The sequence below is a fragment of the Apodemus sylvaticus genome, chromosome 2 (genome assembly GCF_947179515.1).
Source record: "Apodemus sylvaticus chromosome 2, mApoSyl1.1, whole genome shotgun sequence".
Classification (NCBI taxonomy): domain Eukaryota; kingdom Metazoa; phylum Chordata; class Mammalia; order Rodentia; family Muridae; genus Apodemus; species Apodemus sylvaticus.
Window position 1 is genome coordinate 92,507,749 of NC_067473.1, and position 26,788 is coordinate 92,534,536.

The following is a 26,788-nucleotide window of genomic DNA, read 5'->3' on the forward strand; positions in this document are numbered from 1 at the left end:
ATAGGTACACAATGGTTTGCCAGAAAAATTATTAAATATCTGTGTGCTGCTTTAAAAATTTAGAATTAAAAATTATGTGTATGTATATGTATCATTGCATACTTGGTGTCTGCGGTATTCAGAAGTGGATCTCAGATAACCTGGAACTGGAGTTTCAGGTGATTGTGAACCACCATGCTGGTGCTGTGAATCAAATCAAAGCCTGCTGGAAGAGCTAAAGTAATGTTAACCTCTAAGCCATCTTTTCTCCCCTTCACCTTTTTGTTTTTATCATTTATCTGTCATGTAATTTTGATTTGCTGATAAATTCAGTAATTAGCAAAAAAAAAAATGAAGGAAACAGTTCAGCATTCTTTAGTATTAGTTAAGTAAAATAATTGAAATAAATGTACTTTTCAGAATCTACTTATTAGCTGGGTATGGTAATACATGCCCATAATCCTAGCGCATGGAAGAGGCAGGTGGATTGCCTATGAGTTTGAGACAAGACTGGCCTATAATGTAAGTTCCAGACCTTCTATGGTCATATCGTGACAGTATCTTAAAAACAAAAGTTAAAACCACCAACAACCTTCGCATTGCATGTAAGACTTTATGAGAAAGAACCTGAAGTCTTTTGAAGTTTTCTTCTGCAAGAATATGCCCACTAGTGCAGGTATATACTGTTTTCTCCAGTACAGCATTTATACTGGTGTGGATGGTTATATCAAGTGCTTACCAACTCAATAAATGGCAGAGCCTGCTGCACCCCCGGTCCTGCTGCAGACTCTAATGCAAATCCTAATCAGTGCACTACTATTACTGTCCTCATTTTCCAGGAGCATTCCTGCAGTCAGAAAGCCACATTCTTATGACTGGAGACTAGATCTATGCAGAACTGAGTAAAAGGAGGTATCCTGGACAATTCTCAAATTTCTCCTTATCAATAAAATGTGTTGTGTATGTTTAAGTCATTCATGTTCTTATGAGATATACAATGATAATAGCAATAAGAACAATAAAATAATAAATATCAAAATAAACCAAATGAACCTATGATATCACCTAGCTACATATACTTTTGTTCATTTTCATGGCAAGAGTAAGTAACAGTTTATTTAGGGTTTGCTGTACAGTACAGATGTATGGGGGGTTTGTTGTTTGATAACTGAATAAATCCTCACAGCTAATCAGAACACTGTAATCCAAGCACCTGGGAACAGAAGATGGGATCATAAATTTAGAGTGATGGGTGCAGATTTGAGTTGTTTGTGAGACATACAGATGTTAGACAGATGGGTATAGAGAGATAGAGGCTCAATAGATATGGTAAGCAAGATAAGCACATGATTGTTATCTTTTTAAATTTTTTATTCTTTCATATATTATTACATCCAGACCACAGTTGTCCTCCCTCCTCTCCTCCTCCTCCCATTCCAGCCCCCCCCCAGCCCACTCCTCCTCTATTTGTCTTCAGGAAAGGATAGCCGTCTTAGGGATATCAACCAAACATGGCATGCCAAGTTCCATTAAGACTATTAAGGCTGGGGAAGGCAACCAAGTAGGAGAAAGAGTTCCAAAAGCAGGGAAAAGTATCAAAGAGTGCCTACTTCCACTGTTAGGATTTCCACAAGAACACCAACTACACAACCATAACATATATGTAGAGAGCCTCGGTCAGACCCATGCATGGTCCCTGATTGTTGTTCAGTTTCTGTGAGCTGCTATGATCCTAGGTTAGTTTTTGGGTTTTCTTGTGGTATCCTTGGCCCCCTTGGTCCCCTTTAAACCTTCCTCTCTGTCTTCCTCAGGATTCACTGAGCTCCGTCTAATGCTTGGCTGTGCATCTCTGTTGCCATCAGTGGCTGGGCAGATCATCTCTGCTGATGATTATGTTAGCTCCTGTCTATGAATATAGCGGAATATCATTTTAAATGGTTTGGTGGGGCATGTTTGATTCTACCCTAGATCTTTGGCCCCTCAGATGAAGTTAGAGGTTTGCTCCCTCTTCTGGTATGGGTCTCACGCTGGACCAGTCACCGGTTAGCCACTCCCACAATTTCTGTTCTATCTTTACCCAAGCACATCTTACAAGCAGGATGAATTGTAGGTCCAAGGTATTGCTGCATTGGTGTTCCAGTCCTTCCCCTGGGAGACATGCTTGGTTATCAGAGATGGCTAGTTCAGGCCCGTTATTCCTCATTACTTAGCCAGCGCCACCCTCATAAATTCCTGGGAGTTTGCATTGCTTTAGGTTTCTACCTCACTCCCCAAATGCTCCAAAATTCCAGATGTCTTTTTCGGTACTCTTCTCCCTCTGTTCTCCCTGCCATGTGGTCCCTCCTGCTGCATCCCTACCCACCCCCAGCCCACATGCAATATCTATTCTATTTCCCCTTCCCAGGAAGATAAATGCATCCTCACTTGGGCCCTCCTTTTTACTTAGCCTCTCTGCATCTGTGGATTGTAGCATGATTATCCTTTACTTTATAACCACTTATAAGTGAGTATATACCATGCATGTCTTTCTGGGTCTGGGTTTCCTCACTCAAGATGATTTCTTTTCTCATTCTATCCACTTGCCTGCATTTTTAACAGCTGAGTAATAATAATCCACTGCGTAAATGTACCATATATTCTTTATTTATTCTTCAGCTGAGGAATATCTAGGATGTTTTCAATTTCTAGCTATTTTAAATAAAGCTGCTATGAACACAGTAAGTATCCTTATGGTAGGATGACATGTCCTTGACATATATGCTCAGGAGTGGTATAGCTGGATCTTAAGATAAATGGATTCCCAATTTCCTATTGATTTTCAAAGTGGCTTGACAAGTTTTCTTTTCCACCATTAATGGAGGAGTGTTCGCCTTGTTACACATTCTTGTCTGCTTGATTTGTCACTAATGTTTTGATCTTAGCCATTCTGACATGTGTTAGATGAAATCTCAGGGTGATTTTGATTCTTATTTCCCTCATGGTTAAGGATGTTGAACTTTTTTTTCAAGTACTTCTTGGTCCTCTGAGATTCCTCTGGTGAGAATTCCCTGTTTAGATCTGTACTCCATTTTGAAATTGGATTATTTGGTTTGTTGATGTCTAGTTTCTTGAATTCTTTATGTATTTCTGAAATTAGGCCTCTTTAAGATCTGTAGTTGGTGAAAATCTTTTCCCATTCTGGTGGCTGCCATTTTGTCCTATTGACAGTGTCCTTTGCCTTACAGAAGCTTTTCAGTTTCATGAGGTCCCATTTAATTATTGATCTTAATGCCTGTGTTATTAGTTTTCTGTTCAGGAAGTTTTCTCCTGTGCCATTGTCTTCAAGGCTACTCTCCATTTACTTTTCTATCAGGTTTAGTTTTATGTTGAAGAATGCAAATAGATCCATATCTATTACCCTGCACAAAACTCAAGTCCAAGTAAATCGAAGACCTGATTGAATCAACATGATTATAATTCTGCCATGAAAAGCCAAATGTTTTACAGTCATAATTATTATTTCATGTATTCTAGGTGTACTGGCTAGTGTAAAAGCTTTATTTCTCTTACAATGGTTGGGAAACTTAGAAGGTTCTTTAAAGATACTTGTTCGTGCTTTGACTGATACTGCTGTTTATATTTTATTTTCCTTATAGATGGTTGCAGCCATTTTGTGGTACCAATCAAACCAGACTTTGATTCTTACTTTGATCCTCTCATTCTGAGGTTGTAATTTAAACAATGCCTAAGGTTATCCCCGTAAAATGCCTAAGGTTATCCCCGTAAAATGCCTAAGGTTATCCCCTTAAAATGCCTAAGGTTATCCCCTTAAAATACCTAAGGTTATCCCCTTAAAATGGAAAATGCCACTCCACTGGAGCTTCCAGCACACGGTCATTCCTAGGGTAAGTTAGGTCAGTCTTGAGTCTCATCTCAAGAAGCAGTCAAGAGATGGGGTAGAGCCTCTTCTGGGAAAATGGTGAAGTTGAACAGCAAAGAGATTGTTGCTGCCCTAGTGGGGCCATTGGAATAATACATAGGATGCTCAAGTTGAATCAAAAAAAGAGGAGGACTCTTATACACAGCCCTGGCCCTATGGCAAAGAAAGACAATTTTATAGTTGCTTTGGACATGTTTTTTTAACATCATTTTACTGATCTTAGACTGTAGCAAGTGTCTAACATCTTGTAATGTTTGTCATGTCTGTCTATTGTTCAAGCAAGAATAAAGAAAGCTCGTGATTTAGAAAATAAATCCATGTTATTATTGCAAATAATGATGCTTTGATGAGTACAGCCTTGAATTCTTCTTAAATGTTAGGCTTTGACACATTTTATCATTTTTGAGTAGAAGTTTTGTTTTTTGCAGAAGGGTATATGCATGCATGGTCTTCCTTGTCTTCAAAAACATTATTTCAATTTTCTAAATTACAGGCTTAATTTAGAGCTATTTGACTATATATAAAGAGTGCGGATTGGTTGTTGTGTAGCTGAAATACCAATGATTCTGTTTAACATGCTTTATTGGCTCTTTCTGAAATGCAGAGATATGATCCAATTTTATTTATATGAAACTTTTACAAGTGAAGTTATTAAAAATTACCTTCATAATGCAGAGAATTGCCATAGAACAAGCTGATGCCAAATAGTTTTACAAGATCTTATGATCAGTGCATTTAATTGGATTCATGGATTCAAAGGACATGCAGCAACCCCTGGGCTACTTGATGGTTTCTGGTTGTTGGCCGAGTTGGCTAGAGGAAACACACTTTTATGTGCTTCCTCTACTGTGTTCTTCCTATACTGTGGTGATTTCTCCTGCCCAACTATGCCTGTACCATCTTTGTAGCAGTGAGCCTTGTGAGGAGCAGTGGCTCTGAAGATGTCCTATTGTGTTACATTTCTCTGATATGGACACTTTCTTTATTTCTAGGTGAGCGTCCCTATCAATGCCCATACTGTGAAAAAGGATTCAGTAAAAACGACGGACTGAAGATGCACATTCGTACGCACACCAGGGTAAGTAAGGTTCATGTGTTTTAAAAGTGTTATGTGCCAGCTGTCCTATGTTCACGTGGGTTCCTCTACTCACTGTCCGGTACAAGTGCCAACAACTCTAGAACTCTGGAGGGGGTGGTTGGAGAGGAAGGATTCCAAGTCCATTGTTAGCTACATAGGGACTTGTATGGCAGCTTGCACTTAAGACATTGTCTATTATAAGGAGTGGAAGAGAGAGAGAGAGAGAGAGAGAGAGAGAGAGAGAGAGAGAGAGAGAGAGAGAGAGAGAGAGAGAGAGAGAGAGAGAGAGAGACACAGAGAGAAACAATAAGTATTCTGTCTCATTTCTATTGATCATAATGAAGACATATCTATTCTAAAGGAAACATCTTTAATATCACATGAGAAAAGTACTATAACTGAAGTTATGTCAATGTATAGGGTAAAATTTTAAGGTCAACTTTTAAAAGCAAAGTCAATGGAAAACAACCCACACCCCAAAGTGTCCTGACTTTTTGACTTTGAGTCAAAATGCAAGGTTCCAGACTGACAATATTTTAGTTCTAGAAAATGTCTCTTGTAGAGACCATGCTGAGTGTGGCTGAATGCTTTCCTGGTTGTTCCACATGCAAAGTGTCATTTCTGTCTGAGCTGTTACTGCACCTCACTGCATTGTTCTGTTAGGTATACCTTTTCCACATTCAAGCTTCCGGCTCATGTGTTTTAAAAGTGTTATGTTCCAGCTGTCCTATGTTCACATGGGTTCCTCTGATCACTGACCGGTACAAGTGCCAACAACCCTATAACTCTGGAGGGGGTAGTTGGAGAGGAAGGATTCCAAGTCCATTGTTAGCTACATAGGGACTTGGATGCCCACTTGCACTTAAGACATTGTCTAGTATAAGGAGTGGAAAAGAGAGAGAGAGAGAGAGAGAGAGAGAGAGAGAGAGAGAGAGAGAGAGAGACAGAGACAGAGACAGAGACACAGAGAGACACAGAGAGAAACAATAAGTATAAACTACAATGTAAGCTATAATTAAACAGGTCTTATACTTTATTATAATATAATTTAAATACATACCATTCAAGATACTTATTTTCACAGTGAGCATTAATAAAGAGGCTTAAGTCAGTTCTGAACCAGTTGAATTATTCTAGGATTTGTGAAACGGCTCACAGGTATGGGCACATTGCTGAGGAAACAGATGACTTGAGGTGGATTCCCAGGATCCACATGTTGAAAACTGTAAAATTTTGTAAAAGCAAAAATTTAACAACAGTTTTTTGATATTGCTTACAAAGTAAGTTATGTTCAGGGAATTGATGTGATGGTTTGTTTTTGTCAACTTGACATAAACCTAGGCATATTTCAAAGAAGAGAATTTCAATTGAGAAATCGCCTCCATTAGATTGGCCTGTCATGATGTCTGTGAAGTGCTTTCTTGGTTGTTGATTAATGTAGGAGGGCTGATTGCCCTGTGAACATTCATCCCGAGACATAAGGGCCTGAGCTGTTTGAGGAAGGTACTCAAGCAAGCCTGGTGCAGCCAGTTCCAGATCTTGGATTTAATTCTTGCCTCCAGGTTCCTGCATTAAGCTCTTGCACTGGTTTCCCTTGCTGGACTATAATGAAATAAAGCCTTCCTTTCTCTAGGAAAGAAAGTAAGTTTAAAATGACTTTAGCAAGTTGTTCTCCGACTTGGACACATGTGCTACAGGACTCATGTGAACACACACACACACACACACTAATAGTAATAATAATTATAATAACAGTGACAATAGCAATAATGATGACAATGATGATGACAATAATAATAAAGTTGCTTTTTAGGTTAGTACCCATAAAATGACAATGTATTTTTATTAAAGATGCCAGTATCTAGGCAAAAAGCATTCTGGTGGTCTACATTAGAAACAAGTGTTGATGACCACAGTGCACACTGCATTGTTTCACTGATTATTGGAGACAGAATGGCCACACCATAGAAGTTCTGTAAATTGCTACAGGGGAAAAAGCATACTGTTTTGGTTGCTCTCAAGAAAATAATAATGTCTAATTTGGTGGCCTTGTTTCTTTACTTAAATATACATTATTACTGAGAATACTAATGGTTAAGTACAAGTAAATACAGATTGGACCAACTATGCCAAGTCACACATCTCAGTGATGATTTCAGGCCTTCAGATTTATTAACTTGGATTCATTTACACCTCCTAGAAGCTGAGAACCATGATCCTTTTTGCAAAAGTGAGAAACCGAGGCACAGGCATTCATCATGCAAGGCTGCCCTCAAAAGCTCCTCCCTTGCCTCCTGGGCCCTTCCTGTCTTCCCATCACAGGGACGCAGTACTTGAGATACATGATTTAAGTTTAATAGAGGCAAGACACAGTGCCACTCCTGATCTCATAGGTCTCTGTCTAAGGTTAGTTGAGTCGCCTACACCAAGCTTGAAGCAAAGCAACAGCATCATGGAAGGGGACAGGGAAAAAAGAAAGGCTTTCCATGCCATGGCAGCCAGAGAGAGGAGGCAGGCAGAGGAGGAGCTGGGGACTCATGCCCACAGGTGTGCCCTAAGTCATCTACCATAGCTTGTGAACTATGAATTTGCCTATAGGTTTCCCACTCGTGAACTTAATGTCCCTGTGACCCATGCCCCTTCATCACTGCCATCTAGGGAAGCGCCCGAAGCTTTGGAGCTCCTGGCCAGAGTGTAACAAGTACCACACTGTTTCCTGGATTAATTAAATTAAAAGATTTTTTTTAAACTTTTGGACTTTGATAAGTTTTCCCATGTATTACCAAATTAAACAAATTATAAAGACACTAAATGTGGTCACTTTTTTTAGAGTTTAAAAAAGGCACTCTGAGTGATGTCAGGAAGCAGCACCATGCATGCCAAGAGTTCCCAAGCACTGAGAGCAGAAAGAAAGCAAATCCTATCCACTGACTGAAAAGAAGCACCCAGTTTAGAGAGAATCACACATTAGCTCTTCACTTTGGGCCCTCTGGTTTCTCATCCCAAGCATGTGGTGTCACAGGCAGCTTTGCTTTAAAATCCCATGAAAGCATTGGATAACTACAAATATTCTTTACACACAAATGAAGTTTCTACGCAGCATACAGAGATTATCACCAAGAACAGTCAAAGATTGTCAGAAACCAAACAACATTTTGCAAAAGCTATAGAGGGATGGCCTCCACAAGCATATTTTCTGAGAGTTATTTGCACTATGTAGGCTCACCTCAGAGAAGATGCTGTTACAGTGGTGCCATAGCATATTTGAGTTTCAAGTCTATATTCATATTTATTTTTCAGTTGGTCAATTTCCAGACTCACCATCATTCCCACCACCATTTCAATATCCTTTTCCTCCATTATAATAGAAACAAACACTGAGTATGTAATCCAACTTTCTCATTCAGTTCTTTGATATGTAGATATTTTAACTTCATCATAGGGACACACTTGGTTCTACATATACTGACTGTTCTATCAACAATGGGTAAGGAAATTTAGGGAGTGTATTGTGACACACAGTGGCTGTTGCTGTGTAGAAAATAGTAGAGAATACTATTTGTGCCTAGTAATGGGTGTCTGACCTAAGCAGGAATAGGTGACTCAGAATTTCTTTTTCTTTTTATTCAATATGTTCTTTATTTATATTTCAAATGATTTGCCCTTTCCTGGGTCCCCACTTCCCGAAAGTCCCATAAGCCCTCTTCCCTCCCCCTGTTCCCCCATCCACCCCTTCCCACTTCCCTGTTCTGGTATTCCCCTACACTGCCACACTGAGCCTTTCCAGAACCAGGGGCCACTCCTTCCTTCTTCTTGGACATCATTTGATATGTGGATTATGTCTTGGGTATCCCAAGTTTCTAGGCTAATATCCACTTATCAGTGAGTGCATAACCATGAGTGATCTTTTGAGACTGGGTTACCTCACTTAGGATGATGTTCTCCAGCTCCATCCATTTGTCTAAGAATTTCATGAATTCATTGTTTCTCATGGCTGAATAGTACTCCATTGTGTATATATACCACATATTTTGTATTATTTTTTGTTGAGTATGCCCAATAGTGAAAATGTGCAGCTTAGTTCTGCTGATTGTTTCTCTGTCTTTAAAAAGACTTACTTGTTTGTTGATGTATTTATTTGTTTATTTTGTTCTTTTAAGGCAGAGTTTTTCTACTTACTCCTTGCTGTCCTTGAACTTGCTATGTAGACCATACTAGCCTCAAACTCAAAGAGTTCTGTCTCTGGCCTCCCAAGTGCTAAGATTAAAAACATGCACAATGCCTGGTAATGTTCCTTTTAAAGATTGTTTTAAGAATTACATACATGGGTCACTATTGTATTTACATATTTCTACCCATGTCTTTCACTGCTTAGCTCCTCTCCTAGGTTCCCCATATAGTATGCTCACTTACATACTTATATTGTAACACTATTGTAACACTATTGTATACACTATTGTATACACTAGTAGCTTCTATGTGCATGTGTTTAAGGCCGACCACTAGGGACTGAATAACCTCTCAGTGAGCTTGCCTATCTTCTGAGAGATCTTCCTCTCTGAGCAACTTTTGATTGCCTGTCATTTGAGGCAATGCTTTGTGAAATTTCTCAAGTTGATGTTGGCCTGTCTGCTGGTACTGCTATTATGCAAGCATATTGGGGAGAGTTTGTGGGTGTCATTCTCCTGTCATGCCTAGAAAATAATCACTCATAGCAGGTGTTCTGGTCCTCTGACTCTTGTCTTTCTGTCCCATCTTCCACTATTTTTCCTAAGTCTTGGGTATAGGGAATGTTGTCTAGATGAATCAGTTGGGAAAGAAAATTTTATGATGAGGTATGAAAGCTATACTTACCTGTGGATCTATGGATATGTTATTCAGAATAGGTAATTAGAAACTATTGGTAAAGTTCTTTGCTGAAAACCTTGTAGGAAGTTAAAGCTAAAGATTTCACTCACAGAACTAATTGCTTTTAATCTTTTAATAGGTTAGAGACCTGTGATTTTGTCTGTGCCTGGGCACTTTTTTTATCAGAAGGGTTTATTTTATTTTATTTTTTATTTGATATATTTTTTATTTACATTTCAAGTGATTTCCCCCCTTCTGTCCCCCCACTCCCTGAAAGTCACATAAACCCCCTTCCCTCCCCCTGTTCCCCTACCCACCCCTTCCCACTTCCCTGTTCTGGGTTTGCCTTTTATTGCTATACTGAGTCTTTCCAGAACCGGGGGCCACTCCTCTGTTCTTGTACCTCATTTGATGTGTGGATTATGTCTTGGGTATTTGTTTTCCAGGCTAATATCCACTTATTAGTGAGTGCATACCAGGATTGATCTTTTGAGACTGGGTTACCTCACTTAGTATGATGTTCTCCAGCTCCATCCATTTGCCTAAGAATTTCATGAATTCATTGTTTCTAATAGCTGAATAGTATTCCATTGTGTATATATACCACATTTTTTGCATCCATTTTTATGTTGAGGGATACCTGGGTTCTTTCCAGCTTCTGGCTATTATAAATAGGGCTGCTGTGAACATAGTAGAGCATATATCCTTATTACATGCTGGGGAATCTTCTGGGTATATGCCCAGGAGTGGTACAGCAGAATCTTTCGGAAGTGAGGTGCCCAGTTTTCTGAGGAACTGCCAGACTGATTTCCAGAGTGCTTCTACCAATTTGCAACCCCACCAGCAGTGGAGGAGTGTTCCTCTTTCTCCACATCCTTGCCAACACCTGCTGTCTCCTGAGTTTTTAATCGTAGCCATTATGACTGGTGTAAGGTGAAATCTCAGGGTTGTTTTGATTTGCATTTATTTCCCTGATGACTAATGAAGTTGAGCATTTTTTAAGATGTTTCTCCAACATCCGAAGTTCTTCAGGTCAGAATTCTTTGTTTAACTCTGTACCCCATTTTTTAATAGGGTTATTTGGTTTCTGGGGTCTAAGTATGAGAAGGGTTTTTTAAATTGTTTTTGTCTCCTTATTTGTCGTGGGTCTATTTAAGTTGATGTTGTCTTCATTCTTTAACTTTGGTGTTTCCCCTGGTCTAGCGTTGGGTTCAGGCTGAAACTGAGAAAGGTGTCACATAAGCTATTAACAGAGAAATCAATCATCAGTCCCAGCCAGTGCAATGCTCAGGGACCCCAGCAAGACGCATATGTCAGTTATGTCATGAAAAGCAACACACTTATGACAGTGCCTTAGGTTAGACAATAAGACAATAGCATCTTTTCCTTTAGAGAAAAGGAAAGCTTTTTCTTGACTCCATGTGGCCTTTCCTCCTCCTCCCAGAGCTTCACAGCAGGTGGTAAATACTTGAGCCTACAATCTAAAGACTCTGCTCACATCTACTGGTACAGTAACAGAAAGGCAAGGGTAAATGTGAGCGCACCCCACCCACATCTGTCAAGTGGCTCCTGGAGACTGTTGCCACAGCTGAAATAGCCCCAATGTTTTGTTTTGTTTTTTTAATTTTTTTTATTCGATATAATTTATTTCCATTTCAAATGATTTCCCCTTTTCTAGCCCCCCACTCCCTGAAAGTCCCGTAAGCCCCCTTCTCTTCCCCTGTCCTCCCACCCACCCCTTCCCACTTCCCCATTCTGGTTTTGCCGAATACTGCTTTACTGAGTCTTTCCAGACCTAGGGGCCACTCCTCCTTTCTTCTTGTACCTCATTTGATGTGTGGATTATGTTTTGGTTATTCCAGTTTTCTAGGTTAATATCCACTTATTAGTGAGTGCATACCATGATTCACCTTTTGAGTCTGGGTTACCTCACTTAGTATGATGTTCTCTACCTCCATCCATTTGCCTAAGAATTTCATGAATTCATTGTTTCTAATGGCTGAATAGTACTCCATTATGTAGATATACCACATTTTTTGCATCCCCTCTTCTGTTGAGGGATACCTGGGTTCTTTCCAGCATCTGGCAATTATAAATAGGGCTGCTATGAACATAGTAGAGCATGTATCCTTATTACATGGTGGGGAATCTTCTGGGTATATGCCCAGGAGTGGTATAGCAGGATCTTCTGGAAGTGAGGTGCCCAGTTTTCTGAGGAACCGCCAGACTGATTTCCAGAGTGGTTGTACCAATTTGCAACCCCACCAGCAGTGGAGGAGTGTTCCTCTTTCTCCACACCCTCTCCAACACCTGCTGTCTCCTGAATTTTTAATCTTAGCCATTCTGACTGGTGTAAGATGAAATCTTAGGGTTCTTTTGATTTGCATTTCCCTAATGACTAATGAAGTTTAGCATTTTTTAAGATGCTTCTCTGCCATCCGAAGTTCTTCAGGTGACAATTCTTTGTTTAACTCTGTACCCCATTTTTTAATAGGGTTGTTCGGTTTTCTGAAGTCTAACTTCTTGAGTTCTTTATATATATTGGATATTAGCCCTCTATCTGATGTAGGATTGGTGAAGATCTTTTCCCAATTTGTTGGTTGCCGATCTGTCCTTTTGATGGTGTCCTTTGCCTTACAGAAACTTTGTAATTTTATGAGGTCCCATTTGTCAATTCTTGATCTTAGAGCATATGCTATTGGTGTTCTGTTCAGAAACTTTCTCCCTGTACCGATGTCCTCAAGGGTCTTCCCCAGTTTCTTTTCTATTAGCTTCAGAGTGTCTGGCTTTATGTGGAGGTCCTTGATCCATTTGGATTTGAGCTTAGTACAAGGAGACAAGGATGGATCAATTCATATTCTTCTGCATGCTGACCTCCAGTTGAACCAGCACCATTTGTTGAAAAGACTATCTTTTTTCCATTGGATGTTTTCAGCCTCTTTGTCGAGGATCAAGTGGCCATAGGTGTGTGGGTTCATTTCTGGATCTTCAATCCTGTTCCATTGATCCTCCTGCCTGTCACTGTACCAATACCATGCAGTTTTTAACACTATTGCTCTGTAGTATTGCTTGAGGTCAGGGATACTGATTCCCCCAGATTTTCTTTTGTTGCTGAGAATAGTTTTAGCTATCCTGGGTTTTTTGTTGTTCCAGATGAATTTGATAATTGCTCTTTCTAACTCTGTGAAGAATTGAGTTGGGATTTTGATGGGTATTGCATTGAATCTGTATAGTGCTTTAGGCAAAATGGCCATTTTAACTATATTGATTCTACCGATCCATGAGCATGGGAGGTTTTCCCATTTTTTGAGGTCTTCTTCCATTTCCTTCTTCAGAGTCTTGAAGTTCTTGTCATACAGATCTTTCACATGTTTGGTAAGAGTCACCCCAAGATACTTTATACTGTTTGTGGCTATTGTGAAGGGGGTCATTTCCCTAATTTCTTTCTCAGCCTGCTTATCCTTTGAGTATAGGAAGGCCACTGATTTGCTTGTGTTGATTTTATAACCTGCCACTTTGCTGAAGTTGTTTATCAGCTGTAGGAGCTCTCTAGTGGAGTTTTTTTGGGTCACTTAGGTAGACTATCATGTCGTCTGCAAATAATGATAGTTTGACTTCTTCCTTTCCAATTTGTATCCCTTTGACCTCCTTATGTTGTCGAATTGCCCGAGCTAGTACCTCAAGTACAATATTGAAAAGATAAGGAGAAAGGGGGCAGCCTTGTCTGGTCCCTGATTTCAGTGGGATTGCTTCAAATTTCTCTCCATTTAGTTTGATGCTGGCTACCGGTTTGCTGTATATTGCTTTTACTATGTTTAGGTATGGGCCTTGAATTCCTGTTCTCTCCAAGACTTTAAGCATGAAAGGATGCTGAATTATGTCAAATTTTTTTTCAGCATCCAATGAAATGACCATGTGGTTTTGTTCTTTGAGTTTGTTTATGTAGTGGATTGCACTGATGGATTTCCGTATATTGAACCAACCCTGCATTCCCGGGATAAAGCCTACTTGATCATGGTGGATGATCGTTTTGATGTGTTCTTGGATTCGGTTGGCAAGAATTTTATTGAGTATTATTGCATCGATGTTCATAAGGGAAATTGGTGTGAAGTTCTCTTTCTTTGTTGGATCTTTGTGTGGTTTTGGTATCAGCGTAATTGTGGCTTCGTAGAAGGAATTGGGTAGTGTTCCTTCTGTTTCTATTTTGTGGAATAGTTTGAAGAGTATTGGTGTTAACTCTTCTTTGAAGGTCTGATAGAATTCTTCACTGAAACCATCTGGTCCTGTGCTTTTTTTGGTTGGAAGACGTTCTATGACTCCTTCTATTTCTTTAGGCATTATGGGAATGTTTAGATGGTCTAGTTGGTCCTGATTTAATTTTGGTATTTGGTATCTGTCAAGGAAATTGTCCATTTCCTCCAGATTCTCCAGTTGTGTTGAGTACAGTCTCTTGTAGTAGGATCTGATGATTTTTTGGATTTCCTCAGTTCCCATTGTTATATCTCCCTTTTCATTTCTAAGTTTGTTAATTTGGATACTTTCTCTGTGCCCTTTGGTCAGTCTGGCTAAGGGTTTATCTATCTTGTTGATTTTCTCAAAGAACCAGCTCCTGGTTTTGTTGATTTTTTTGTATGGCTCTCTTTGTTTCTACTTGATTGATTTCATCCATGAGTTTGATGATTTCCTGCCTTCTACTCCTCCTGGGTGAAATAGCTTCTTTTTGTTCCAGGGCTTTCAGGTGTGTCATTAAGCTGGTAATGTATGCTCTCTCCATTTTCTTTTTGGAGGCACTCAGGGCTATGAGTTTTCCTCTTAGCACTGCTTTCATTGTGTCCCATAGATTTGGGTATGTTGTATTTTTATTTTCATTGTGTTCTAAAAAGTCTTTAATTTCTTTCTTTATTTCTTCCTTGACCAAGGTATCATTGAGTAGAGTATTGTTGAGTTTCCACGTGTATGTGGGTTTTCTGTTGTTTTTGTTGCTATTGAAAACTACTTTTACTCCATAGTGATCTGATAGGAGGCATGGGATTAGTTCGATCTTATATTTGTTGAGGTCTGTCTTGTGACCAATTATATGGTCAATTTTGGAGAAGGTACCATGAGGTGCTGAGAAAAAGGTATATTCTTTTGTTTTAGGATAGAATGTTCTATATATATCTGTTAAATCTAATTGGTCCAAAGCTTCAATTAGTTTCATTGTGTCCCTGTTTAGTTTCTGTTTTCCTGATCGGTCCATTGAGGAAAGTACAGTGTTGAAGTCACCCACAATTATTGTGTTAGGTGCAATATGTGCTTTGAGTTTTAATAAAGTTTCTTTTACGAAAGAGGGTGCCCTTGCATTTGGAGCATAGATGTTCAGGATTGAGAGTTCTTCTTGTTGTATTTTTCCTTTGACCAGCGAGAAGTGTCCCTCAGAGTCTCTTTTGCTGACTTTGGGTTGAAAGTCAATTTTATCTGATATTAAAATGGCTACTCCAGCTCGTTTCCTGAGACCATTTGCTTGTAAAATTGTCTTCCAGCCTTTTACTCTGACCCTGAGGTGTGTTTCCTGTAAGCAGCAAAATGTAGGGTCCTGTTTGCGTATCCAGTCAGTTAGTCCGTGTCTTTTTATTGGGGCATTAAGTCCATTGATGTTAAGAGATATTAAGGAATAGTGATTGTTACTTCCTATCATTTTTGACGTTATTTTTTTAAATTTGATTGCTTAACTTCTTTTGGGTTTGATGAAAGGTTACTATCTTGCTTTTTCCAGGGTGAAGTTTCCCTCCTTGTATTGGTGTTTTCCTCCTATTATCCTTTGTAGGGCTGTGTTTGTGGATAGATATTAGGTAAACTTGGTTTTGTCATGAAATATCTTAGTTTCTCCATCTACGGTGATTGAGAATTTTGCTGGATATAGTAGTTTTGGTTGGCATTTGTGTTCTTTTAGAGTCTGCTTGAGATCTGCCCAGGACCTTCTAGCCTTCATAGTCTCAGGTGAAAAGTCTGCTGTGATTCTGATAGGTCTTCCTTTATATATGTTACTTGGCCTTTTTCTCTTACTGCCTTTAATATTCTTTCTTTGTTTAGAACATTTGGTGTTTTGATTATTATGTGACGGGAAGTATTTCTGTTCTGGTCCAGTCTGTTTGGAGTTCTGTAGGCTTCTTGTATATTTATGGGCATCTCTCTCTTTAGGTTAGGGAAGTTTTCTTCCATAATTTTATTGAAGATATTTGCTGGCCCTTTAAGTTGTAAATCTTCACTCTCATCTATGCCTATAATCCTTAGGTTTGGTCTTCTCATTGTGTCCTGGATTTCCTGGATATTTTGGGTTACAAGCTTTTTGCATTTTGCATTTTCTTTGACTGTTGAGTCCATGGGTTCTATGGAATCTTCAGCATCTGAGATTCTTTCTTCTATCTCTTGTATTCTGTTGTTGATATTTGCATCTCTGTCCCCTGATTTCTTCCCAAGGCTTTCTATCTCCAAAGTTGTCTCCCTTTGAGTTTTCTTAGTTGTTTCTACTTCTGATTTTAGGTCCTGGATGGTTTTGCTTAGCTCCTTCACTTGCTTGTTTGTGCTTTCCTGTAATTCTTTAAGAGATTTTTGTGTTTCCTCTTTCATGACCTCAGCCTGTTGACCAAAGTTCTCCTGTATTTCTTTAAGTGTTTTTTACGTTTCCTCATTGTTGGCTTTTGTATTCTCCTGGATTTCTTTCAATGATTTTTGTGTTTCCCTTGCAAGGGCTTCTAACTTTTGATCCATTTTCTCCTGAATTTCTTTAAGTATGTCCTTCATGTGTTCCTGAACCAGCATCATGACCAGTGATTTTAAATCCAAATCTTGTTTTACTGGTGTGATAGGGTATCCAGGACATGTTGGTAGAGGAGAATTGGGTTCAGATGTTGCCATATTGCCCTGATTTCTGTTAGTGACGTTCCTGCGTTTGCATTTGCCATCTAGTTCTCACTGGTGTTAGTTTGTCTTGTCAGTGCTGGACTCACCAGTGCAAGCTGCCCCTTCCCAGTTGGCCTCTGGTGCACAGCTTACCTCCTGCACTGCCTGTAGACAGGGTGCTGCTGCCCAGGCTGTTCAGATCCTGAAGCAGGCACCCGAAGGCTCCCGCTGGGGCCAGCTGGATTCACCTGAGCACACTGACTTCTCCCAGCTGGCCGCCTGGAAGCCCCTCTAGCCTCTTGCAGGACCTGGAGTTGTGGTGCTGCTGCCCATGTTGATCTGGATCCGGAAGCGGAGAGAGTTGAGCTGAGGGCTCCCGCCTGAGGCCTTGCCCCAGATTGTGTCTGTGGACCAGATGGAGCCCGTGTGCACCCCCAGGGAGCGCCGAAGGTGTATGCTGCCGGGACCTCCCCTGTGTTCTGATCACTCTGCTGGGCAGCCGATCTACCAACCGGGCTGGCACACACAAGGTTAGACTGGCCACCCAGGCCCTGAGTCCAGGCTAAAGTCTGGGAGACCAAGGTCCGAGCAAAGTTCCCCTAGGGCTATGACTGTTAATTGGGTCTGCCAGGTGACCAGGATGGCGGGTGTGCGTGCTTGCGCTCCCCGAAAGCGCCGGGAGATTCTGCTGTGCTAACAATCTCCTGGGCGGGTTGACACACAGATGGCCCACCAAGCCACCCAGTTCTTGTGGTCGGTCCTGGGCTTTTTGGGGCCTAGACCCCCGCTTTGTTAGCCTCAGGCTATGCCTGTTATGGCTCTGCTCGCCAGAGCTCTCGGTCGTCCTGTAGGCAAAATGGTGGCGCACGCGCAGGCCAGGGCAAAAAACTTCCTGGCTGGGTTGGCACCCCAATGGCCCCCCGAACAGCCCAGGGCCTGGGTGCAGGCCAACGCCCGTCAGGCTCAGACCCCTGCGGTGTTGGCCTAGGGTTATGTTTGTGTACCTCAGTCTGTCCGATCTCTCTGGAGTCCGAAACCAAGATGGAGGTGAGCCTCTCCTGACTGGCGGGAGGCCGAGTTCTGAAGTGGCTTCCGTGTAGCGAAAGGCACTGCAAAACCGCAGCTGCTTGTAGCCCGGCTGGTCAGCGAAGGTCAGTGGTCGTGGGCGCAGGGCCTAACTGGATCCTGTGTCGCCTTGGTTCCACTGCTGATGGCCCTTCAGCTGGATCAGCCACTGCTGCACTGCTGCCGCTGCCGCCGCTGCCGCTGCCCCCTAGCCCCAATGTTTTAACTGAAGGATTGGTGGGACTTAGGATTTTTTTATAATTTGAACATAGAAATAATGAAAAGTGCATAGAATTTCATTTCAAGGGATTATTGCTAGAATATTTAATGAAGTTTAATGGCAATATGAAAGGAATACATTTCATCTGTTATAAGATGGAAATACTTATGCTGCCTTACATTCGTTTTTTAGTTTGTTTGTTAATTCTGATTATCTCACAGTTCCTTAAATCTCCAAGTAAAATCGCTCATCTTGGGGATCTCTGACAGTTTCTATTTAATTTTGTTTAACAATGACTTCAGTTACTTGTTTGCAACAAGGAACTCATAAAGACACTTCTTTGACAAATGTGTTTCTAATTGAATCTTTTTAAGATTTGAAAGAATATAATGTCCATGTCACATGTTGTATACAGAAAGAAAAGTTAGGGGAAATTGTAACAGTCAGGATCCATCTCTGATCAGGAGAGGCATGGTGAAGCTGGTACAGGAAATGGTGAGAAAAGTCTCCTTGTCGACAACATAGGAAGAAGGTGCTCTCAAGGATGCTCAGAAAAGGAGAAAGCTTGGTAGAGATAGCTGTATGGGATAGCAAGAAATGAACAGAGCAGCTTAGCTTTTCTGGGCTGAAAATCAAAGAGATTGCAGGACCAGCAGAAATGATGTAGCACCACAGAAAATGCACAGCAGGCCAACTATTAGCATCTAGGGAAAATCCCGTCCCATGCTTTGTCTTACTCCTGGAGTTTTAGCATATATCTAACCATATTAACAGTTCTGAGATGTGCAAGATACAGTTTACTGTAGTTTGCTTAACTACACTAGCCTTTGCCTGGAAGAGCACAAGTGTACAACATGATTAACCAAGGAGAAGAGGAAAAGTCTAATTAATTCAGAAGAGCAACACTGGAACTAGTAATGCCTATGAAGTGCAGTTTAAGAAACCCTGGCCTACCTCACCCAGACGTAGCAATACTTGTAAAGATCAACTTGGATCATGACTCTGCTACTAAATTAAAACCAAAAGAAAGAAAGAGAGAGAGGGGCGGGGGAGGGAGGGAGGGAGGAAGGGAATGGGGGAGGGAGGGAGGGAGAGAGAGAGAGAGAGAGAGAGAGAGAAAGAAAGAAAGAAAGAAAGAAAGAAAGAAAGAAAGAAAGAAAGAAAGAAAGAAAGAAAGAAAGAAAGGCAGTCCTGTTAGCTGCTCACTACCCATAGTTCATAGTTCAGTGGCTGCCTCTGAGTAAGCTGGACTCCCCACCATCTCATCGCTCTGCACACCTTCTTTCCCAAGGCACGTGGGTCCAGTTGGCTTCAGCCAGTCATGACTATGTTATTTTTCCCAAATTAACCATATTTGCAAAGTCTGTAGAATGATGTAAAGATAAAATTGAAACAGCACAAACTATATAGATCTTTTTTCCTTACCTGCTTTTTCGCAGGAGGCCTCACTTTTCCTCAAAGTTATTAGCACGCATTACTTTCTAAGCAGCTATCTCTCTCTGCATCACTGGTGCTTTTGATTATATTCTATTGGCCCAAACTCTCCATCTTTATATCATTCTCTGTCATGACTTCATTCTTAGTTTGTTCACTCATTCCTCCTTACACACTTGTCAGATGGTTTTATATTTTATTCTTATTGTAATTTTTCTGTAAAAGAATAGAGTCTCTGAATAGATTTTCATTAATATTGAAAGGACCAAATTTTATGGCCTCTTCTCAGCTGCCCAGAATCCAGATCTACATATGCCCAGATGCAAGGCAAGTACCTGTTCTAGAGAACAGAGAAACTGCTTGATGGGAACTTAATAGTTTGGAAGACAAAGCAGCTAACTTATCCCTATGGAAACCAAGCAGAGTCTAGCCAGGATGTCTGAATGGACCACAAACCATGACTGTGAGCATTCAAGACAAAGGCCCAGAGGCGGGTCAGCCATGCTGTGTAGCTCAGTGCTGTGTGCAGGGATGTCAAGTTGTGTAGCCCATACTACATGAACTAGAAGACATGTGCCCTGAAGCTGAGTGTTCTGTTGGATAAAGGAAAGCCCAAACAAGGAGAGGGTGTGGCGTGCTAGGGAGAAGTAGAGCCCAGGGTGTGAGGCTAGGCATGTTCTATAGGGCTACAGACGCTTTCTGTACCCAGACAGGAAGACAAGATTGAGTCCACAGTATTAAAGGGCCACAGAAGAGCTTATTGGTTTTCCAGTGAAGGAATGAGGCAATAAGACACGCCATAAGCCTTGGGATTCTCTTGCTTATTAGAAAGAAAAGTTTATAAAATAAAAACAGATGTTCACCCCAAACAACTCTCCCTTTCTTGAACTCTTCAAATTTTTTTATATTAATTTTTATATTACAAAAGTGGTCTTACAGGTTGAAACTAATAATGTTGTAACTCAGTTTCTAAGGCTGCAGTTATTGGTAGTACTACAAGGACAGAATTATAGGGTGTGTGTTAGTCAATTTTATTTTTTTAACCATTGTGACAAAATCCTCAAGATAAGCAACTGAAAAGGAAAAAGACTGCTTCTGGCTAGTGAGAGTCTAGACTCAAGCCTGTGGTGGTGTGAGCTTGTTGCTGTAGGTCTGTGGATAGGCAGGGCATTACAGTGGGGAGCATGACCAGTGGAGAGACAGAAAGGAAGTGTGGGGGCTGGCGTCTTAAGAAGGGCACCACCTAGTGATTTTGTTTCTTTCAGTAGGATACCATCTCTCAGTTGCACTAGAAGCCAGAATAACCCTTTTAAACATTGCTTTTGTGGACATTTACAATTCAACCAGCGCACAGCCTTTCTACAATTTTTAAAAATACATTGTATTTTAAAAATACAAGTTGAAGTCATTGGAATCATGTAAAGTGGCAGCTGATCCTGTCCCTGAAAATCATGTGTTGGTGACATGATGTATCTAGTCATATTAAGAACCTGCTTTCTGTGAGCTTGTCTTTGGCGTTATTCTGTTTGAAGCAAATGGAAGCTGAGTAAACGTGTCAGGGAGAGCCGGTATAGTATACCATTCTCTAGCTGGTTGGTATTTCAAACAGTAATGCCATTGTTAAATGTCTCATTTTGAGTTTACCCACATATTATTTTGTATTTACTTACCTCAGAGATCAATGTTACTGTTGAATAAGGAATCTGGTTCCTTAATATATGATATTGGGTACATAAGATCTATTTAATAGCTAGGAATTAGTATTTAGTAATACTATGACAATTTGTCCCCTGGTCTTTGAAGATTAAAGACTTTATAACTATTAATCTAGAAAAGATAAAATTGCAAGAATACATAAATCATAAATCAACTCATATTATTTAATATTAGATGTAATAAGTATATTTTAAAATGAATACACAGATATTAACAATTAAATGCATCAGTAATGTACCCAATAGTACTTGCATGTCCAAGGTCAAATCAGGAAATCACAACAGTCATATGAACTACATATGCAGGATTAAGAACAGAAAAATAAAAAAAAATGTCATTTAATACCAACTTTTTAATGTTGAACTGCTAGTCAACCAGACAACCCCCATCCGTCCATCTTGTCATCAAGAGTAGAGTTGTTTCTCTTTAAAATTTAAAATAAAATTACATAATTTTACACCCTCCAACATGTCCCATGCCTCTAACCTTCCCACTCCAATTCATGGCTTCTTTTTAAAAAATTATTATTATTACATATATATACGAATAAATGCATAAATGTACCCTAAAAGTCCCTGGAGCAAAAAGGGGGCTGCTGTTGAGTTCCCGGCCTAGCTGGCTGCTCAGTGCACTGCAGGATCTCACTAAGCATCTCTTGAGCGGCTATAAAGCCTGAAATCCTGTATTTGAGTGTCAGGACTACAGTAGTCCAGGTTTCCTTCAGTTCAGGGTCATTGCAGCAGCCCAGGGTCTGACCCAGAGTCACCCGTTGAAGAGCCTGTGGAGCACTGTGCCAAGGAACAGCTCACGGCCCTCTGTAGTCCCTCTGTAGTCACTTATCCAGACGTCTCACCGACGCACACTCGCTCTCGTGAAGCTGGTACGTGAACAAAGAACCCGTGCGAGCCACTAAAATTCTATAAATACTTGGCATTCATGCTGACTGCTGCCTTCCTACCACCATATTATCTGTAGACTTTAATAATATATTGCAAGATTAAATGAAAAGTGCAGACCATGCTGTCTGAGTTTTCCTTTGTTTTATGAAAAGCAGTATAGAGCTAATTTTAAAAGAAATAGACATTATTCTTAGGAAAATAATATCATTTTCTATATTATTTTCTTTCTAAACAGAATTTTACTTATTTTCACTCTATTCAGTGAGCTCTAATTACTAAAGCATCATAAGATTCTTGAAATAAAGACATCTATTTATATAAATCCCCATTAACAGATTCCAAAAGCAACGATACACTGAATGAAGCACGTAATTTCCTCTTGTTTTTTTTTAAATCAGTGTGGGTTTTTTTTTCAGTTTAGAATTGTGGTATTTATAAATATGCATAATGTGGTTACAAAGAGATAAAAGCTGTTTGATGTAAGATACAGGTAACTTCCTGGGCTCCTCCTGTGAGCCATGTGTAAGGTGAGACCGCCCAGGGATACTAGCTCACTATCTCGTGTTAAAATCAAAAGCTCTCAGGTTCCGTGAAGTATGCAGTTTATTCAGAGTACATATGCCAGAAGTAATCAGCATGAAGAATAAAAATTAGATATCTTTGTGATGCTAATTTTTTATTATTACTGTATATAGTGTGAAATATTAAAAAACAATCCATGCTTTGGTGGCAAGGAACCAGTGGAGAGGCCAACCTGACCTGTTGTCATCTCATCAGACTCTCTGACCCAGAGCTCTGAAATCTCTCCTCCCAGCTCACTAAGTTCCCACTGGCGGGTCATGCCACCCCATTCCCACTGCCTTTTGGGATGCATTTCTCGCAAATCCACGCTGTGCCGCTGTACCTTTCTCTCTGAACGCAGTTGACTCACTGTGTGAATGAAAACACCACACAAACTTAGTTCAGGATCAGCAGGTAATCTCTGAGCACAGCAGCTAGCATCCTAATTTTGTAAGCTATTCTAAATATAACTCCTCCCATGGGGTATCCTGGAGGATCCGCCATCTAAACCGAGGGCCTCTTGTTAGCAACACTTTGCCCTCCAAGATCCCCCAACTTTCCTGCCTCTCTTCCTCTTGTCACTGACCTGGAAGTCCTGCCTACTCCTGGATCAGTTGACTGGTTCCTAGAAATCTTTATTCATTAGGGGAAGGTTCACAGGAAATCAACATGGTATATGATTCACTCCTTATCCCAGGCAGCCCCTCCTGGGGAAGCCAAATAAGCATCACAATACAAGCAGCACCAGGCCTAGCCACACATCTGTATAGGTACCACACTGCTATGCTGTACTGCATTCTGTAGTGTATACGCCAGTTTCTTAGACGCAGTGTCAGTTTCTTCTTCAGAGCTCCATAACCACAATAGGTCTTAGGGCCAGTTGATATAAAAGTCAGAAAATGTCCCTGTGATCTAGCTTCTGAAGGACTTCTTGGACCCATGTGTCAGACACTTTCAAGTCCATATTTTAGAATTTGGAAAGTACCTGGATTTTATTGTAGGTAGTATTCCAGTTCCTGAAACCTGGAAAACTGAGACCTGAAGACTTTAAGTTCTCAACCTTCCTAATGCCACAATCCTATAATACACCTCATGCTGTGGTGACCCCCCCAACCAAAAAATTATTTTGCTGCTACTTCATAACTATAATTTTGCTACTGCTGTGAATTATAATATAAATACAGACATGCAGCATTTTTTGATATGTGACACACATGTTGAGAACCTCTGATTTAGGTCATCTATTTGGGCTTCAGCTTAAAATATAAATATGGATGTCTTCATTTGCTATCTAAAAGAAGCCATTAGTTATTCAGCATTTAACTGAGCCTATGCTGACGTCAGATTTGGTCTTGAGCAATGCTAGGACTCTTGCTTTGTATTTCTTTACTTGATGAATAGATCAAATCTATGTGCTCTGTGCCAGTCACCTTTTATTACCAAGGAAACTGCTTCCTGCTGTAGTCCTAGATTCAAGCATTTCTTTGCAGGCTTGGGTTCCCCTACTTCTGAGGAGTATATAAATATGATGCTCAAAAAAGTAAGTGTCTGTCTAGCCAGCTCTGTTCTCAATTATAGATTGCCTTTTATAATCATATGCATGAGAATTCCCAGTCAAATTATATATGCTATATAAGTGTCCTATATGACATGTCTCCCTAATAGGAAATATGAAGTTCAGATGCCATGTGTTCATGTGATATCAGTTCCTCTCTAGAAAATACTCAAATATAAATATTAAAAGTCTCACTGGGTAGTGGTGGTGCATGCCTTTAATCCCAGCACTTGGGAGGCAGAGGCAGGCAGATTTCTGAGTTCTAGGCCATACTGGTCTACAGAATGAGTTCTAGAACAGCCAGGGCTATACAGCGAAACCCTGTCTTGAAAAAAAGAAAAGTCTCATAGAGACATCCAAGATAAAGCTAGTAGAACATTAGGTAAGGATGTTGCCTGATGGGCAAATGGATGAGAATTTACACTGTGCACTCAAATCTGTAATCCTAGCACCCAGGATGTTCAGGCAGGAAGACTGCTGCTAGTTCAAGGCCAGCTTGGCTTACATAGTGAATTCCATGTTAGCCTGAACTACAGTGTAGGGTACTGTCTCAAAAACATGTGCATACATCTGTGTACACAGAGAGACAGGGGAGGAGGGGAGGAGGGGCAGAGAGGAGAGAATGAGTATGAGGATCATTCACTCAAGGAAGCCAAGAAGCCTTTTTTATATCCTGAAGACTTGATACTGTTAACTGTATGTGGAGTCAATAATATATGCACGTGTAACTTAATTCCTTATATTAGTGCATGTTCAAGGTTGAACATGGAGACAATAGAAACCAGAATTGAAGACAGATTTCCAAACACATTTTCATCACCAAATGTTATTTGTTTATATTTTAAGGTCATGTCAGACAGATGCATTGTTTTCCTAAGGATTTTTTTTATGGAATTATGATTTACAGTGATTATGATGGAACTGATTGCTTGGGTCCTTGATGCTGGATTGTAACAGATGAATAGATTGCTGGTTTCATATTTTCTGTTCTGGAAACCATAAAGTTAGGGGCAGGATGGCTGGAAGCACTCTGGAGATTGGTAATCAGATCTGAATTCATTTGCCTCAGTGTCAATGGTTGACATAGGGCAAATTGGTAGTGACATAAACCATTCAATCAAGGACGAGTTTTGGCCAAGGCAGATACTTTTTCTGCTTTGCTCAGAAATGCCAGACTTCTAAGAAGCTCTCTGTAAACATCAGGACTACCTTGAGATTTACCAAGTACCTGTCCACACTCACCCCTATAGTCTCTGACCCTGCACATCGCCCAAGTCCCTGACTACCCAACATATTAATATAACAGGCTGCATATTGTAGCAGTGAATCCAAAATCACTCTCTGTTACATTGGATTAGTTTCATTAGAGGTAGTACTTTGCTGTTGCTACACCTCATCTGTTTGTATCCATGTATTTATGAGCATATATGCACCCTCACCTTTCTGGGATGCCCGGTTCCTGCTGCTGCTTCCCTTTAGTGGGAAGCACTTGGCTCTCCATGACAGTGTCAGTCTAATTTAATACTTTGCCTCATTGTTCCTATTGTGCCTGTTTAGCTCTGTAGAGGCTGCAGACTAAAGGGTCTAACCATGTGTCTTTAGGCATGTAAGCAGAGATCATGTCAATGCCAAAAAAAAAAAAAAAATGACATTCCACCTAGAAACCGTCTTTAAAATGCAGAGCAGTTTATTACCAAGTAATATATGACTCATGGACAGAATTTTGAATGTTTAAAGTATTCAGTTCTATCTCTATTTCCCCATTGGCTAGACATGACTGAGCCTTCAGCCTCTGTTTTTTGCTGAGGCTCCTGAATGCTAAATGCTCCTTTTTTTATGTAATACAGAACTTCAAGTCTCAGGGTCTGTTGATTCATAGCTCTCATTTGAGACCTATAGATATGTTATCCTGTTTTGGAGGTTGGTGGTGTATAGTATCTTGAGAGATGAGATACATGCTCACTGAATTCTGAGTTCCTGAGCCTCACTGTGGCTTCTTTGTACAAACTCAGAGTTATATTAACTGGATCTTCTGCCGAGTGTTTTGTTTCCGATGACTTGCCATGAGAACACCTGGTTGCTAGTAAAACAACAATCCCTACCACAGTTATGGAAGGAGAGGGACTGGGTGATGGTGATGCCTGTTGTCATCCCCAACTTCACGGAATTCAGAGGGTAATCTGGACATTGTCTTGCTCCATAATCATGATCCTTCTGATTTACTGATGAATAAACTTTCTTGATATAGGACTGTCAGGGTCAAATCCAGACCAGACCTGGACAGATATGCAGAGTTGCTCACACCTATGGTAATTCTTGAAATGAATTAATGAGTGCCTTCATAAGGAGACAGAGACAACCCACAGCAGGTTGAAAAATGTGCTAGTCCTAAATTTTCCAGAACTAAAATTAGAAGGTTGATGAGAAATGAAATACACACCTGCTTGGTGAGTTTCTTATAATAGCCCTAGATATGATGGAAAGTTTCCACAAATCCCCATTTATGAAACAACAGTGAGCTCAAATCTACTTATAGTTTAAAAATAAAATGTTGGGTAAACACTGTAAAAAATGACTTCATTAATTTTCTGAATTTATACTTTTGTAAATTGGACTTTAAAAATGTTCATTA

General features: G+C 40.3%; 1 protein-coding gene across 1 annotated transcript in view; it reads left to right on the forward strand.

The window, feature by feature from the left end:
• Nucleotides 1-26,788, forward strand: part of Prdm5 (PR/SET domain 5) — a 182,674-nt gene that overhangs the window by 132,329 nt on the left and 23,557 nt on the right. Inside the window, exon 13 of the mRNA XM_052173854.1 lies at nucleotides 4,891-4,976. Within this exon, the coding sequence (XP_052029814.1) occupies nucleotides 4,891-4,976 (86 nt within the window). The remainder of the gene's footprint in view (nucleotides 1-4,890; nucleotides 4,977-26,788) is intronic.